The sequence below is a fragment of the Typopeltis vanoorti genome, chromosome 15 (genome assembly GCF_054136105.1).
Source record: "Typopeltis vanoorti isolate ZY-2024b chromosome 15, IOZ_Tvanoo_1.0, whole genome shotgun sequence".
Lineage (NCBI taxonomy): Eukaryota > Metazoa > Arthropoda > Arachnida > Uropygi > Thelyphonidae > Typopeltis > Typopeltis vanoorti.
In genome coordinates this window covers 75760243-75776655 of record NC_143563.1, presented here as the reverse complement: position 1 = coordinate 75776655, position 16413 = coordinate 75760243, and the positions used below count along the sequence as shown (strand labels likewise).

The 16413-nt window shown below is 37.8% G+C and overlaps 1 protein-coding gene across 11 annotated transcripts in view; it reads right to left on the bottom strand.

Annotated features, from left to right (window-relative positions):
• The window catches only part of LOC150098902 (poly(rC)-binding protein 3-like), a 435954-nt gene that overhangs the window by 57936 nt on the left and 361605 nt on the right, over positions 1-16413 (bottom strand). For 9 of the 11 annotated variants that reach the window (XM_090404980.1, XM_090404979.1, XM_090404969.1 and 6 more), the window contains 3 exons: positions 12169-12247; positions 9717-9909; positions 9016-9135 (listed from right to left, as the gene is read on the bottom strand). In XM_090404980.1, coding sequence (XP_090261106.1) covers positions 9016-9135; positions 9717-9909; positions 12169-12247 — 392 coding nt within the window. The remainder of the gene's footprint in view (positions 1-9015; positions 9136-9716; positions 9910-12168; positions 12248-16413) is intronic. The other 2 variants (XM_090404978.1, XM_090404977.1) reach the window with 2 other exon arrangements.

Below are 16413 nucleotides of genomic sequence, written 5' to 3'. Positions count from 1 at the left end.
CAACGTAAGCTGTCAAAATACTAGTCTTTCATTTACTACTCCAGCTTCTTTTCACAGACAAAATAACACCGCTACGTTATGAAAAACATAAACATCTTTTGTACCGACGCAGTCAGAATAACTTTCGAAAGCTTATTTTCAAATGAGTATCAAAACTGACTAAATATTTTTAGAACTGTCTTGGAAAACAACGGCTATAAATATCCCTTCTTATTTGGAAAAACTACATATATATTTGAAAAATAACAGTGTGCCTGTTGTCAAACTTATACACGCTTTATTAAGGGAAAAGGCTATTTTTTTGATAGTATATTTTCTGACGGACCTGTTCGTGTACTTCAATATGAAGGCTGCGTTAGAAAAGATAGAGACGCGGAATTAGCAAATATTATACGTCTGTGATCAGTCAGCGAACCTACCACACTTCAGGGCGACGAAATTTTAGCGAAAGTAAACACTTCTGGTAAAACGATACCTTCAAATGCTTAATATTGAAAAAAGCACTAATAACGTGGAAAATGTATATAGGAAATGGTTTATCTTAGTCCTGTATTGATAACGAGCTGCTCATAATTTTGCGCAAATCGGAGAAGGAAATGATGTTTTCTTCTCCGATCCAAGAATCAACACTTCGTGTTCATTCATGGATGTGTACCTTAAAAACATCACGCAAATGCGATGCCGACAAACTGGTTGATTACATTTTAATTGTAAGCTTCATTTTAATTTAATTTTAAGCTTCCAGATGTGTCAACTTTTCCACGATACCTCCCGTGCAGGAGTGAAATCCATATAATAGATTTTAAACACAAACAGTATTATCTGACTTATCACAAATAGTAAAACCTCAAACGCTTTCTCGCATTCTCTATAAAAACAATTCTGGTCAAATTCGGAGGAGACCATATTATGAGCAACATCTTTACCAACATGTGGTCACTAAGCTCTGAATCTCTGTCCTACATAGCAATAGATACACTACTACAACACAATGATGGGGAAAGAATGGGCTCAGAGATCATTTTCTTTCAAATAGCTGAAGGTAAAGATGCTAACAGGTTTTCAAAACGGAAAAGCAAGATGATACGGGGATTAACTTTTCGCTTCTCCCTTCTACGTGTTAGAAGGGCTTAAGAGAGCTCAGGCCTAAGTCGTACCCGTCCCGAGGATAAGGTGGTGGCTAGCCCTATGCCTTCCGGCATTTCTTATGGCTGTAGCTGCGTGTATTCAAGGGGCCGGTTTGCGGGAAGAAAAACCCCAGATAAACTGGGAAGAAAAATTCTGCTGTCCACGCCCAAGACCGGCTAACTTGGCTATGGCTGAGGAAGATCCTTAAGCTCCTCACGTCGTCGACGCGAATAGAACCTAGGATACTCCTTTCCCAGGCATATCGTTGCGAAGCCACTAGGCTAACCACGCGACAGTTTGACTTCAAATATCAAATTTTTGTTTTGTTTTAAGAAACAAGGTATGCATTACTTATTTTCCTTCTTAAAACATAGAAATAAATCAGTCGTTAAATAATTTTTCAATAAGGTCCCCCCTTGGAGACTTACAAAAACAATAGTTGTAAAAGTGTTATTTAATTCGGCCAGCATGAATGTGTCATTCGAACTACATATATTATTGAACACCAGACTTTTTCATTTTTCAGATATTTGGTTTCAAATCAAGGAGAAAGCCTATTTATACTACACGTACCGGCCAACGAATTAGAAACCTTTATGCGGATGTACTTCACTTACGCAGCATATATGCAAAATATTGGCTACATGCGTCACTCACCACGTGTTCTAGATCACTAAGACTACTGCTGGTCAGTACTGTCAATAGTGTTGATCACAATGGGAAAAACAAAGCATCTTTTGGGGTTTCGGTAAATCGCTTCTTGTGAGTGCCCGTCTGGCTGGATCCACGATTTTTAAAACAGCAGAGCTAACTGCGGTCCTATGACCTTCTGTCAGGAACGAGATCGCAGTCGTCTGAGAAGGGTTATGAACAAACAGAACTTCCTGTGTGCAGCGATTGACCAAAAACTCGCCGATCAATGTGCAGGTATTGGCTGTCGTACACACCTATACGGAAACTGATTTCTGCGAGGTTTCTAATACAGTAACCATTATGTGTGTGTACGTTCTAACTTTTCGACGTTCTCTCTCATTCGCGGAATGACTGACGTTGTTTTTATGGAAGTTTTTTACTGCCTGCCCCATATACCTTCTAAAATAAGATTACAGTGGAACTTCGGTTGTCGAACATAATTCGTTCCTAAAGGCGGTTCGGAAACCGATTTGTTTAAAAACTGAAGCCATTTTTCCATAAGAATTAATGTAAAATGGATTAATCCGTTCCCGAACCCCAGATGATTGCTTATTTAACCCTTTATACTCCATGCATAAAATCGTATACAAAAACATGAAAATGCATAGAATCTTACGCAAAAAAGAATAAACAATAAATAGATAACTAAATAAATATAGACGAAAATTGATCGCCTCTTTATTTTTGAGTATTGTACAGATCGTTGATTTCGCCATACTGAGCTGCATTGCAAGATCCGAGACACGAATGCCATTTTCATGTTTGGATGCGATTTCTTTTTTCACCTCTATCGTGGTTCTAACAACTTTTCTTTTCGCCTTGCTGCTATCACTATCCTTCTTCGGCAACATGGTGGCTTATTTAATAATAATTTATAAAGAAAACAACAAAACACAAAGAAAATCAAGAAAAGACATTGCAAATTCGAGCAGGTGTCTGCACCGAGTAGAGGCTACGGCGTAATCTCAGCCCGCGGAGCACGTGGTTGCCGGTTTGCCTGTTCGGAAACCGATTTGTTCGAGATGAGTCGTTCGATAACCGAGTTTTCACTGTATTTCCCATCATCCTTCGCATAACTCCTCGGGGAATACTAAATTTCTATAAATCGATTTCAAACATTAAACTATTTTTATATAGCAGATATTTAAAAAATGCACGAATCCGGCTGATATTCATGCATCACATGATCCGTTAAGGATAATAGAATATACTATTGTATACATTTGTGTCATTGCGGTGAATGTCTATGCTTTAGCACTAATATACATGACAATCGCTTTAACCATTCCTGAACTGAATATTACAGTTGTAAAACCGATAGTTAAATTATTTTTAATATTTCCCATGCCAGATTTTTGGTTAAAATGAGATGTTCTAGAATGTTTCGAAATATGACTTCATATTCACAGATTAGATGGCACATTTCACTTGTGAAAGAGATATTTTATTCATGTTAAATGTTAACTTAGAAAGAAAAAACGTGGCAACCTGGTGAACTAATATAAAGTACTCAACACACACAATTCTGTGAGTAGTGATGGAGAAGACAACCATCGACTCTGAAAGAATGTTAACGCAGCATATGAATACAAATATGCCATTTAGAGGACACCACGTTTGCTGCTGATGAATCGGCGTCGCCATGCGGCTGTATTTTGTTCCGTCTGAAATGATGATGGGAGGGAGAGATCGTAGAGATTAAATGACGTCGACTACTGCTCATGATAAGAGTGTTCGTGTATTCGGCACAAATGCCTACCAATTTGACCAACGTCATGTTACTGGCAAAATACCGGCAGTCAGAGCGGCTTCGTAATGGATGTATCTTAAAGATAGGTTACACAGAATGGTGTAAAACGCAGAGCATCTAATGTTTTGTTTTAAACTGTTCCGTATCATACACATTCTACGCACGAGATCGAATTGTAATCCACCCACCCCTTTGATTACCTGTAGTCAGACTAGCATACGTTCTTACTTCTCCCTTTCTCTCACGTTCCATCCGCTAATTTCATTAACCGCACACCTTAGTGAGGGCAAAAACCAGAGAAAAGTAATACAAAGAAAGCCAAAATTCGTAATGAGTGAAACCGCATGAAAATCAAATGTTGAGGAAAAGAAGTTACAAAAACGCAAAAAAAAAATATTAGCAGTGTACGAAACAAACTGAAGAAATACGTATAGCTGTGATTGCGGTTATTTCGTTCGCACTTTTATCGAAAGAGAACGAATACAATTCTTAAGCAGTCATTTATGGTTCTGATTTAATTCTGTTCACAGTAATCTGCTTTTGTGTCTTCAATTTTTTTTTTTTTTTTAAGTTTCTTATAATTGCACTAATTGAAGTTAACCTTCAACTATAGACGAGTTGCCTATATTGTGACCAGTGCTGTATATTACTCAACAATTTACACTTCTATAATTACTAACTATCTTTATATATGATGCAACAGTATTAAATTTTCAAGAAACTATGCCTCGCATGAAATTTGCCGTCTGTTTCTGCTTATGTTCGATAAAAAGGGCAAGTGGAATAAGCTGAATTCGAGTCGATTCTGAGAAAAGGAAACTAATGACAAGTACCATCAATTAAATTGAAAGAATTAGTTTCAATAAGCGTAAGTGATTTCATTCAGGGAAGGATGTATTTTAAAAGTAAAATGATTCCTTACTTGCACATTAGAAATAGCCTACTACTGAACACCAAAGAAACAAGTGAATTCTCAACATTTACACTCGTGAAAGCTGAAGTTATTCAATTACTGGGGTGGGGAGACGAGAAAGTGCAATGAAGTCAAAACTTGAAGAAAATGAAATGTTTTAAAACTGATGTTACTGGAAACGTCATGCACAAGATTGTTAATCCAAGCTACGCACTTTTTTCGGGAGAGGGGAAGGCTTCAAACGACTGCTCTGGAACTCGCATCACTTATACTTTTCATAATATGGTTGAGTGAAACAAAACCTGGAATGGCCCGACAAATTTTTGGGTATATACGGAGGAAACACATCTGATGAATCTGTCAGAATTCAGTGATTCATTGCATAATTTTTTTTTACGTCGCTCCCATCCCCCCGAGACTTAAACTACAGTACATTATTAGTATCGGAAATTGGTAAGCTTTTATTTTTTTTTAAATTTACTTTTGTATTTTTTTAATATTTTTTTGTTTCTTGCATAATCCAAAAATCCTAGAGTCCAAACATGGAACTTTTTCATACCTGAAATAAGCGGGGCTGTGATCTCATACTCAGGGGCGCGCCAGTAGTGTCCGGCGCCTGTGTGCAAAACTTTAGTTGGCGCCCCTATACTCCTCGCCCCATAAAAAAAAAAAAAACGTTATTTTTAATATTTTGATGCCAATAAAGTGAGTATTTCATTTTGAATTTTATCTCCTAAATAGGAGGGCATATTTTTAAAGTCAGGATCATTAGTTACACGTCGCGTGTGTTCCGATATAAAAGGATCAAACTTTTCTAACATCTCAATGCATTTTAAAAAATTGCCATTGTTGCGATCGTAAAATTTATTACTTTTACCACGAAGAGCTAAATTTTGTTTGCCTAAAAACTGTACTACAAAAATTATTCTTTTTATAACTTCATACCAAACGTTTTCTTTCATTATCTAAAACGGTTTGTTGCAAATGCCCAATACAAGTTTTATTTTTTAAGGATGTAATTAATTCTATCCATTTTTTGTAATTGTTCAAATGATTTAAAATTTTCTCATGACGATTCAGGTACATTGCAGGATGTTGCCTATATTCTGCTGATAACAGCAGCAGAATATAGGCAACATCCTATATTCTGCAGCAGATTTTCTTATATATGTTTAGAGCAAATGCGAGTGTGAACAAGATTAAACAAATTCAAACGCAAGTTTTTTATTTGTTTACGCTAAACTACTTGGTTAGAACTAGGATCAGAATAAAATAAGATCTTAAGGAATAATAACAAATAAGGGATTATAAATAATTTATTTAAGATTTAAACCGAAATGTAATTTATTTTGATATAATTAATACTTTTTTTTTAAAGTATTTCCTCCTCGCCTGAAATCTTTGGCGCCTTTACTATCCTTGCGCCTGTGTGCATCGCACACAATGCCAGCGCGCCCCTGCTCATACTAAGGGAAGGGGGGAAGAGTCTGGGCTAAACAGACTAGCACCTCATTGGTTTATTATACTATAAAAATTTCAATCAAATTTTAAAGATTTTTTATGATCAGATTTTAAATCCATAAAGTTGAGGTTTGGCGCTAAGTGAGGGCAGGGCTTTTCTTCCAGTAAGCGCACACGCGCAAATGCATTTCGACTAAAAAAATAAGTTACTGTAATAAATGTTGACCATTCGATCTGCTGTAGTATATTTATGCCATTAATGTAAAATCAACGAATTCTGTTTTTAAGACTTTTTTTTTTTTTCGTATTTAATAATGCTACACACCAACTTTTAGGGAGTATTCATCGCAGTTCTTATTATACCGATTCTGTTTAGTGCTAACAAATTGATAAACGCAAAACCCTGCACTTATTCCTAAGAAGTACTTTTCATACCGTTTTAGAAACTTTTAATAAGCAGGTGGTAATCAGACAATTTTCATCACATGTGATGAAAATCATCTCCTGATTTTTAGGCTTTCCTGACAAATCTTCTTACCACAGTGGGATTCGATTCTTATAACCTGCTAGTTGAAGATTGGAGATGCTGTTAACTACCCGGTCACTCAAGGCTAGCAATGATATTCCGATAATAAACGTACATCTATTATCGGTGAAACTTCGAACAGCGTACCAATTTGGGATGCGAGTAACAGCAAAAAAAAAAAATGCCGCGCATAAAATTTCGGTACTTACGTATTGCGAATTTTAAGGAATAACAAACCTGTGTTCAGAAGAGTGTGTGCGAATTACTGATCAAAATATGGGAACTCGATTAGAATGTGCCATCGGTGAATTTCACAGAAGCTGTTAGGTTCAATGCTATTTGAGAAATATCGCAGTTTCAAAGAGTATAAAAGAAAAATTCGTCCAACCAGAAGTCAACTGCATGGCTCTGCAGGAGTAGACAACCCCACCCCTTTCCAAACACACTCTACTCATCAGATTAGCCCTTAGGTATGATAAACAATAGTGGTCCCTGTACCTCGCAAACTTGCACGAACTACATCCGAACTAAGTGTAGTGTGCGTTTTATTTCATCAAAGAGAGGCTTTTGCATGCAGAAGTTCACAGCAAGTTGTTAGCTAATGTACTGAGAAGCCAATTTCGATTAAAGAAGCTGAAATATTTATATGATCGCTTCATTTCTTGCATTATGAACAGGTAATGAAAGGAGTGAGTATTCAGAAATCAAAGTGTGGTCCATTTGCACATTTTAAGGTTTTGCGGAACTTGACGCTTTTAATAGCTCATTTAACCCTTACATCAAAATATCTTGCACGACAACTCGTTAAACTATTCGCAATCAGCTGTTTACTACGTTAACTTCCATCTCGCGCACACAACGATATTCACTCGCCTAATATTTTATTGTTGCTCTACATAAATTCCTAATTCAACACATGAAATACGTAATTTTAAACGGGCGAAAGAATCGCGTATAGTTGCGAAACAAATTTTAGTGCGTGTGCTCAACATCATTACTGCAGAACTGCCCAAGTTTTCTCTAATATGACGGCAGTCATCTATAATGGTGGATCAACCAGACCGAAACTGAAAAAGCTCGTGCCTTTTGAGGGAAGAATATCCATACCAAACTTATACAGCAGATAAAGGACATAAATGGGCAAAGCGATACACAGATCATGGACTTAACAAGCGTTAAACTTATATTAAAGCTTTGCTTGTAAAGAACACCTAGAAATTGTCTGATTTAAGGAGTTGAAAGGTATGAGAGAGGAAAAAAAAAGCAAGAATGATATTTTCGTTATGATGCCGACAGATATCCATCTCCTTAGCGCCACGTACATACATATGCTGAAAGGATAGGGAGGGCCGTTACTCCTCTTACTGAGGTGGCTCAAAGAAACTTTTTCATTGAGAAATCAATGTTTCGTCATCACAAAGAAATAGCCACCGCTTTCTCGTGAGAGCCTAAAGTCGCTCTTCTGAACAGAACTGGTTCTGAAATAACTTTCTAATACGTCGTAAATTATACACTTTTTCATCATTCGTAGTGCCGCTTGTATGACAAATCCTGTGCACACATCTTTGTTCACGCCTGCTGATGAGAGATACGATATGCTAGGTCGTGGGATTACAAGTGAATATTATCAGCATTTAAGGGTCAGTTAATTTTGAGTAAGTGTTGCAATTGGTTGGGGAGGGGGAAGAAAATTTGTCACTGGTAGTACTTGCGCTAAATTTTTCTTTACTTCTTGCCCCTGAACAAGACAAAGAAGAATATTCGCAACATCATATTCCCCTTCCCGCTGAATAGCGAGACTACGCTGTACTTCACACTATCAGAAATGCATGCAAACTGGAAGAGAGACTTGGATTTCATATATGCAGCACCCTTTTCCTCGAAAATGGGAATTCTTTTGGATTAAACTTCCTGCAGCTTCCTGAACGTTTCACTTTCTCCTCCGTGGATTTGCTACCATAAACAGGAATGCGACTAAAGTCGACGCACCTCTCTTCTTCGAATGCGTTGACAATTCACGGAAGCGCAGCCTGCCTGCACACATCCCCGATGTTCACGTGATTCCGCGCGTGTCAGCAGGATAGAAACACCAGTCACGTAACGCAAACCGCGTACTCTCCAGGGATTGCACAGATCGGAATAGATCTGAATGTTCACACGAACCGAGAGGAATATTTTGTTCGAACTTACGAAGTATTTGAATTCGGCTTAAGTTGCCCCCCACGAAGAATATAGGCGCATATCTGAATTGAAGTTTGAGGTTGAATTCGTTATACGCTGTTTGCAGTTTTCTGGATCGCGCTTTTCTCTGAGGTGGTGTTCACGAGAATTAAGCTGATTACCGGCGAATGTTCGCAACTCATTAGCAATTTTCAAGCTGATTTCGGCAAAGCACTTTTAATGTCACGAAGACTGCAGTTCCGTGAATGTTAACCGAGTATGTGTTGAATAGTAATTATTCCGCTTGGCCGGCCTTGCAAAGTAAACCCAAGCAAGCACAAGTTCTAAACTAGAAATGCAAGACATTCACGGAAATCTACTCACCTCGTGTTGATGAGATACTGAGCTAGATTGACGGCCTCTGGTGTTCCAGAAATCGCCACCATCCGGTCCTTGGATCCTTCCTCCGAATTAGAAATTTTGATTGTGGCCCCTGAGAGTTGCCTAGAATAAAAAAGAAAAAATGCCACGATATTAGTGAATGACCTACAGTAATTATAAACATAGTAATTACGGCTAGAGGCGGACTGGAAGCGAAAACTAAGGCAAATACTCCTCGGTAGCACCCGCCATTAATTTGTCTGACTCTTTGCGGCCAGTCCGCCTCTGCCTGCAATGTTCTCAATACTGAATAAGGTACACAATAAGTTCATCAAAATGAGAAGTGCTACACTTTTAATCGAGGAAGAACATGCCACGCACGAAGTTTCAGTCACCGTAACCTACGTGAGAAGTTAATTGCCTTTGCGTCTGTAGATTTCGCGTGTTCTTCTGGCCGATTTGCCTGTTTTGAGGGATGAATACGTCACAAACCGTTCCTGGAAGGGAAAAACCATGCCAACTCGTTCTGCTCATAAATTACATCAGTTCAATCGCAGATCATCTACTGTATATTTAACTGTTTCCCGGTGAAGGGAATCTCCCCCCCCCCCCCTCCTAGCCAATTTTTGGCTTTCTTTTAGAAATTTTCTTTTAAATACTCAAATTACCACTTCAATTTTCACAGTAACAAAAATACTACTTACCGGATTTCATTAATTTTTGCTCCTCCCTTTCCAATGATGCAACCTATCAGGTCATTGGGAATGGTCATTTCAGTCGTGGTTGTGGTCACTCCAAGGGATGAGGACGTAGCACTTCCAGGTCGCAAACTATTGGAGGCAGCCAAAGTTGCCAGTGTCGGAAGGCAAAGAGAGCCTACTGGAATATTTAAAAGACCTATCTACTTAATAAGCGAATGCATTCGGTTGTGATAAACACTATCAACTATTTTTTTTAAAAAAAAAGCGAACAAGAATTAAATTGTACAGGTTGCTAAACAATGGCACTGTAGTCACAGAACTTGAGGCGCGCATCTTAAATATGTTACGTGGTCATTGAAAATCTGAGATGGTCCAAGTAGTATGGCTAATTGCTTTATTTTTTTTTACTGGCAAATTTATTTGTATGTTATGAGTGATGACAACAACAAAAAAGAATCAATATTTCACAGCGGTAGCAGATTAAGGTCAACATTTGTTCCACCGTCGAAGTTCTCCGATAATACAACATAAAAGTGAGCTGCAATACACAGAGAAAGTCGTGAACTGCGCATCAGGAAATGCATATTAAAATTACCGCAAAGAATGGAAATAGAAGGGACGTATGAATGTGGTACAAAAGTATCACTCAAAAAAAATAAATAAATAAAATAATAAAACTAGTGAGAGAAGTTCAAGTAATGCGATTAATATCCCGGAGGCGTGATTAAAATCACTGCCCCCCTCCCCAATGCTAACTTCAATGTGTATCACTGCACCATGGAATGTCATTTTAGTATTCATGTAATAGCAATAATTACAGATTCTATTAAAATTGCTCAATAATAGTTTAAAAGACTTCAGATAAATATTAAGTTCAATAAAAATCGGTTCGTCCACTCTCGCACGTGGACAGAAATACTAATTCGACGAGTTCCGTTAACCGATTAGTGGCTAGTTTAAAAACTGAGATTAACAGTGCAGATCTGCGCGACAGGAAATGGAATAACACAAGCACTGCACGCGAGTAAGAGAGGGTGCGTATTTGAGATTAGTACATTTTAATCGTTGTTCTGACAGTGACGGTGAAAATTTTTTGGGTGCTACGTTAAGCTATAGATGTGAGGTTTAGACCAAGAAGGATTAGAGTAACTTTAAGGTGGAGAATATGATTTGGACTTGAAATTGGGCAGGTATTCGGGTAAAGTTGCCATGAAAAGAAATTAGGGCGACAAAGATTTAAGTTGTGGAGCATATCGCTTAGAAAGGTGAAGAAGATGAGCAAATTAAAATTTTGATTTATTAACAGTTCAATACAACAGTTATAGTATTAACTGCCCAGCCGAGTTTCTATAAGAGCTGTTACATGATGCCAACAGTTTTCTAAAGTTTTGGATGCTGTTTCGGAACACACACGCTAAGGACAGTCGAGTCGAACTAGGTTAATAATGGTACGATATTGTATTTAAAGAAACTATTCAAAGGAAAAGATACAATTAGAACATCGCAGTATCTTGGTGGTATCGCGCTGAAACAGCGAAAAATGTAAGAAAATTTTGGAGACATTCAAAATGCCGATAATTGCGAGAACAAATACATTAACGGATTTCTCGTTTATATGTAAGCAGAGACCGAGATGCCTTTGTGTCTTCTCGACGACCCTGTGTGGGTAGGGGATAAAGACTGAGATACAGGGCGCTCCGTACCCTATTCATAAGATGGTGCATATCGCTAACAGCTGCTGGTGATATCCGGAGATAATTTAAAAAGCACTTCCGAAGTTTGCTGTGATTTCGGCCAATCCTGGGCACACTTGCAAAGATGATGGGAAGCGCATCGTTTGCATGGTTTTTATGGCCTAATTAAAATGAAAGAGCAATGATAAGATGCAGTGGCACGGACCTCTCTCTCGTTAAATGATCGCTTACGAAAAACTGGAGTTTAGAAATGGCTTGAAATGAATTTCGAGAGAAAATGCAGCACAGAAATCAGAACCAACCAACCAGTGCGAAGTAAAGTTTTCTTCTTTTACTTCATGGAGCAATTTCTGCATATAATGTGAAATTCCTTCTGGCGAATCTCCTTCTCGTCCATTAGAGGGGGAAAAAACTCGCATGCGCACTCAATTGCATCATTCAGAGCACTTACAGCAGCACTACTAAATACGAAACTGATGTAAAAGTTGGGAAAGAAAACCCAATCAGGGAAGTTCCTGTGAAAAAACGATCGGACATCATTGCGGATGTCTCAAATCTTATATGCACAGACGCAATCAGAATGTGTTCACAATAAAAAGATTGCTTCCTTGCCTACAGTTTTCTGCTGACCGCAAACGCCGCTTTAAACTAATAAATCTCGCACGGTTTTTAATGCCGGTAAGTTCTGTGAATTGCAGCTGTATAAAGTGGGAACAATAAACTTACTTCGCGCACAATACATAAGATAAATTGTTTCTTACCTTGCGGGCTGATGGTTCCTACATTGTGTCCAGGAAGTAAGGGGGCATGCTGTAGGGCAAGTTGATGTAGCTTAGTCAACTAGAGAAGAAAAAAAAGTAACACAGTATTACTATAGTGATAATAAATTTTTCTGTAATGAAATAAGTAAATTGTAGTAATTATTAAAAGGGTAAACACCGTACCTCCAGTCAGAGTGATGGCAGTCGATTAAGTAAGGTTAGCATACAGTAACTACAACAAGAAGCAAAAGCACTGAATTTATATTCTATTTATTTATTATTATTATTTTGAATGAGAATCACAACGTCCATATATTTTACTGGGGCGGGAGAGAAGCCGGGTTTCCCAGCAAATAACAAAATTCGCACAGTGAAGGAGGCAGTCTTGCAAATTATATCCATCTATTACACAATCTCTAGCATCACTGTAATACCGATCCGCGTGAAAATGAAACAAGCCATGCTTGCCCAATTTTAATATAGATTAGTATGACATTTAATGCCGAAACATTAAAACATAACTGATTTACTGTTTTAAGGTAACGACGAATACGCAAATTAAAATCACCTTTCGATTCATTTAAACTGAAAAACGAGTCTTCAACATATTGTGCTGCGAATTATCTCCCTTCTTTTACAGAAACGTGTTTCTCGCATGCGGCCTTTTGACTTTTTTTGTCATAGAAAAATATCTAGAATCCCCCCCCCCCGTATGGATTAGCCGATATAATGAATCTCGTCCTATTCATAATTTAGTTTCGTTAAAACTTTAAGCCATCGTTCAACTTATTCAATTATTTTATTAGTGAATGCTCGAGTGTTTACATGTAAACTTACTCCACACTACTATTCACTCAAAGTCAGCAATAGCCAACGCTAATGATTTCTGCCAGTATCGGGATAAATTTGCATTTAAATACCATTCCTAGTTATCCAACAATTTTGCTCGTCCCGCAACATTCCAAAACCACCACCAGAAGGCAGCACAGTATGGGTATAGCCTTCATCGGACATTCATATCGGCAAGTTATGCTACCCAATTCCATTCCTAGATTCCAAGAATTGTTATTATTATTATTTTTAATAACGCTTTAAAACTGTTAGCTTGAATCTTTGGTCTGAGAAACAACAATTTAGTAACAGTTAGTGGTAAGGAATGTCATGGGAAAATTAATCAAATACCAAAATCTGCTAAGTTTGACAATACGATGATGACGTTAACTGGCAAGCACTGAAACACATTACAAACTCAGTTACAATACGGGAACAAACACCTGAGTCGCATTTATTGCAGCGAAAGAATTCTCAATCCACATAAACACACCTAATTCAATCTGTGCCATTATTTGGGTCATAACATGGGACAAAACGTAGCTTTGTCTAGGATGCCTTAAGTAGCAAGTTTAAGTTTCATTTAGCGACGAGTTATTTCAAAGCAAAGACGTAAATATTTGACAAAATAGTGGATCTGATCCTTGATCAGCAACAGAAATCTCCAGTTACAACATTGTAATTAACAAAGTTACCTTATTATCCAATGTGTAATCTGAGGAATACGACTGTCAAATTTGAAGGTTGCGTTATGTATGTAGGACCTAAAAACTTCTGGTTTGATCTAGTTTAGGCAGAGGTGGGGGGAGGGTTATACCATTAAAAAAATCCGATTCTCTTCTAAGACTATTTTCCTGAATTAGAAAACATACTGCAAGTGATTAAAAATTATGTTATATTTAATATAAGCTTGTAAACCACAAAAAATTCAAACGAGTTAAATTTCGAAAATTTTATTTTATTAATCAGTTGATATAATAAGAAAGCTGTATCAGAAGTAATGAGCTTAGTCACACAATACTACTAAGTACATGATCATAAGCACAGTCCTTCTGCTATGCAATGAAATGCCGTTTGATCGATGTGCGACGAAAATGAAAAATTCGGCCCAAATATCTACGGACGATTTAATCATACATACAGAGATACTGCACGGGCATTAGAGTAGTGTCATAAAATTAATGACATATAAAATGGTCACTGCTGATCAGTGTCGTACTGATCGTCAAGACGCATGTGCAGAAACGGGACACTCTCAAAGTAGAACCCACCGCAACTGCAACCCATTTTAGCATAGAGAACCGTGTTATAAGTCTGCTGCTGTTGGAATCCCCCCCCCCCACTTGCTGACGGATAAACATAGAAGAATGTGCACGCATGGATATATCATTGCAGTTGTTTCTACGACATGCTGCTGAAGACGATTGTTTTGCTGTCGTTGGTAATGAAAGCTAGTTCAATCACTTTGCTCCACAGACAAGCGACAGAGCGTGCAATAGCAAGCAAGAAGGTCCTTGGCCACTAAGACATTGGGAACTGTCTTCTGAGATACATAGTGGTTGATTTTCTGCCATAAGAGGGGAATCAGTGCAGCCAGCTGTGTTCATACGCTCATAAATAACCGACGTATACTTCGTGAAGTGTCATTTTTCAACACGACAACATTCAACTTCACTCACAGAGAGAGAGAGAGCGCATGTATGCAATTGGAAACTGTCGAAAAGAATGAGTGAATCCATTTCACCTTCATTATAGCTAGCACTTGTTTGAGTCCCTGTAAGAGCATGAGCGACCACCACCACCATGAAAACAACGAGGTAGTGTAAGTGAACGAATCATACTAGAGACTGTTTAAGAGAAATATCGCCTGTTACCACCTGCTACGATTGTCGCATTCATATACGCATTTTAGTTTACTATACACGAGTACAATCATATTTGCGCATTGCTTTTGATACAATCCTCGTGAATTATTAGATTTAAAAGAACATCTTATATTAAGTTTTTTTTTTTTTTTTTATGCAGTTAGTACTTTTATCACTCTCAAATGAGCAGTTTTTTTTTTCCTTCACATTTTTTAATGTAGAGGAAAAAAGAGTGGTGGCTTCTGATATTGAAGCATTTCTTGGTACCACAGTCGATCAGCAAATACGTCACGTTAGAACTTAATCTGATAGACGAGAATTTTCATTGGCTGGTGTGAGACTACCACCATCCCCCTGTTTACTGAAGGCCTGAAATGGCTGGGAAAAAGCACGTGCTGTAATAGTCTCTTGTGTTACACTACAGATACGCTACAAGTTTTCAAACCTATCGCTCATTCGGTATGTAGCGCAGATGATATTTACAGAATGCATCTGTCGTTTGTTTTCAAAAAACTCTTCTCAATGCTAAATGAACGTTTTTTAAACAATCACTTTAATAAAATAGCTATTTTGAATATGGTGCATATTTAATTTAGCAGGGTAGAAATCTTATTTTACTCTGAGTATATTTAGTGCGTGGCTTAAAAATCTCATTCATGTGGAGATAAAGCCTCTCTCTCTCTCTCCCCCATAATCCTGTGTACGGCTAATGTTATATTAGATGAAAAAGGCAGAGCAGATTTTATCACAAAACTCATTTCGAACCAATATATTATTCATTCCAAGTTAATTATAAAGCAAAATAGGCAATAAAATGACGATTTAATTGAGCAAGGATGAAAAATACATCAGACTCAAACGCCAATGCATAATTTCTCAAACCTCTGCATTACTCTCAACTAAAATTTGATTCCTCATGGATACATGAACGTGAAAATAATACGAACGTATCATTTTTATGCAATCTTTCTGTCTCAAGCCTGCAATATAAACTGAACTTAAGGAGGCTGTTTTACTGGACGCTTCACAGGGAACGCTCTCAAAAGATTATCCGCAATACCTGAACGGAAGAGCAAAGTTTGGAGTGCGCCTTTTTCTCTCATGAATACGAGACGAGCTCTTCCAATCGAAACAACTGTTTATTTCACTATGGTTGGCAATTTTTTTTCTTCCTCGTCGCATAAAAGCGAACTTCCACAGGAAAATTCCAGGTTGCTTCCTTTGTTCACGCAAGCCTTCGATATTTCCAAGTCAAAAGAGAACAGTCTTGTATGTAAGCGATACTTCTTTATCTTCAGCATACGTTGCGTTTATCCTCCTTGCACCCTGGAATGATGGAAATGTTCTTCCAAATGACCAGTCAAGTTGATTGAGTAAATCATCACTCATTATCAAAACGTGACAGCACAAGCAATATCCCAGATGCGGCATAAGAAGCGAGCGCCCCGATGACATAGATCTGAATTAAGAAGCGGGCACGCCGTCAAGATATTGCAAGCTGTTCCGCGCCAAGTATCAGACTCAGATATAGCAAGACCGCAGGTCGATA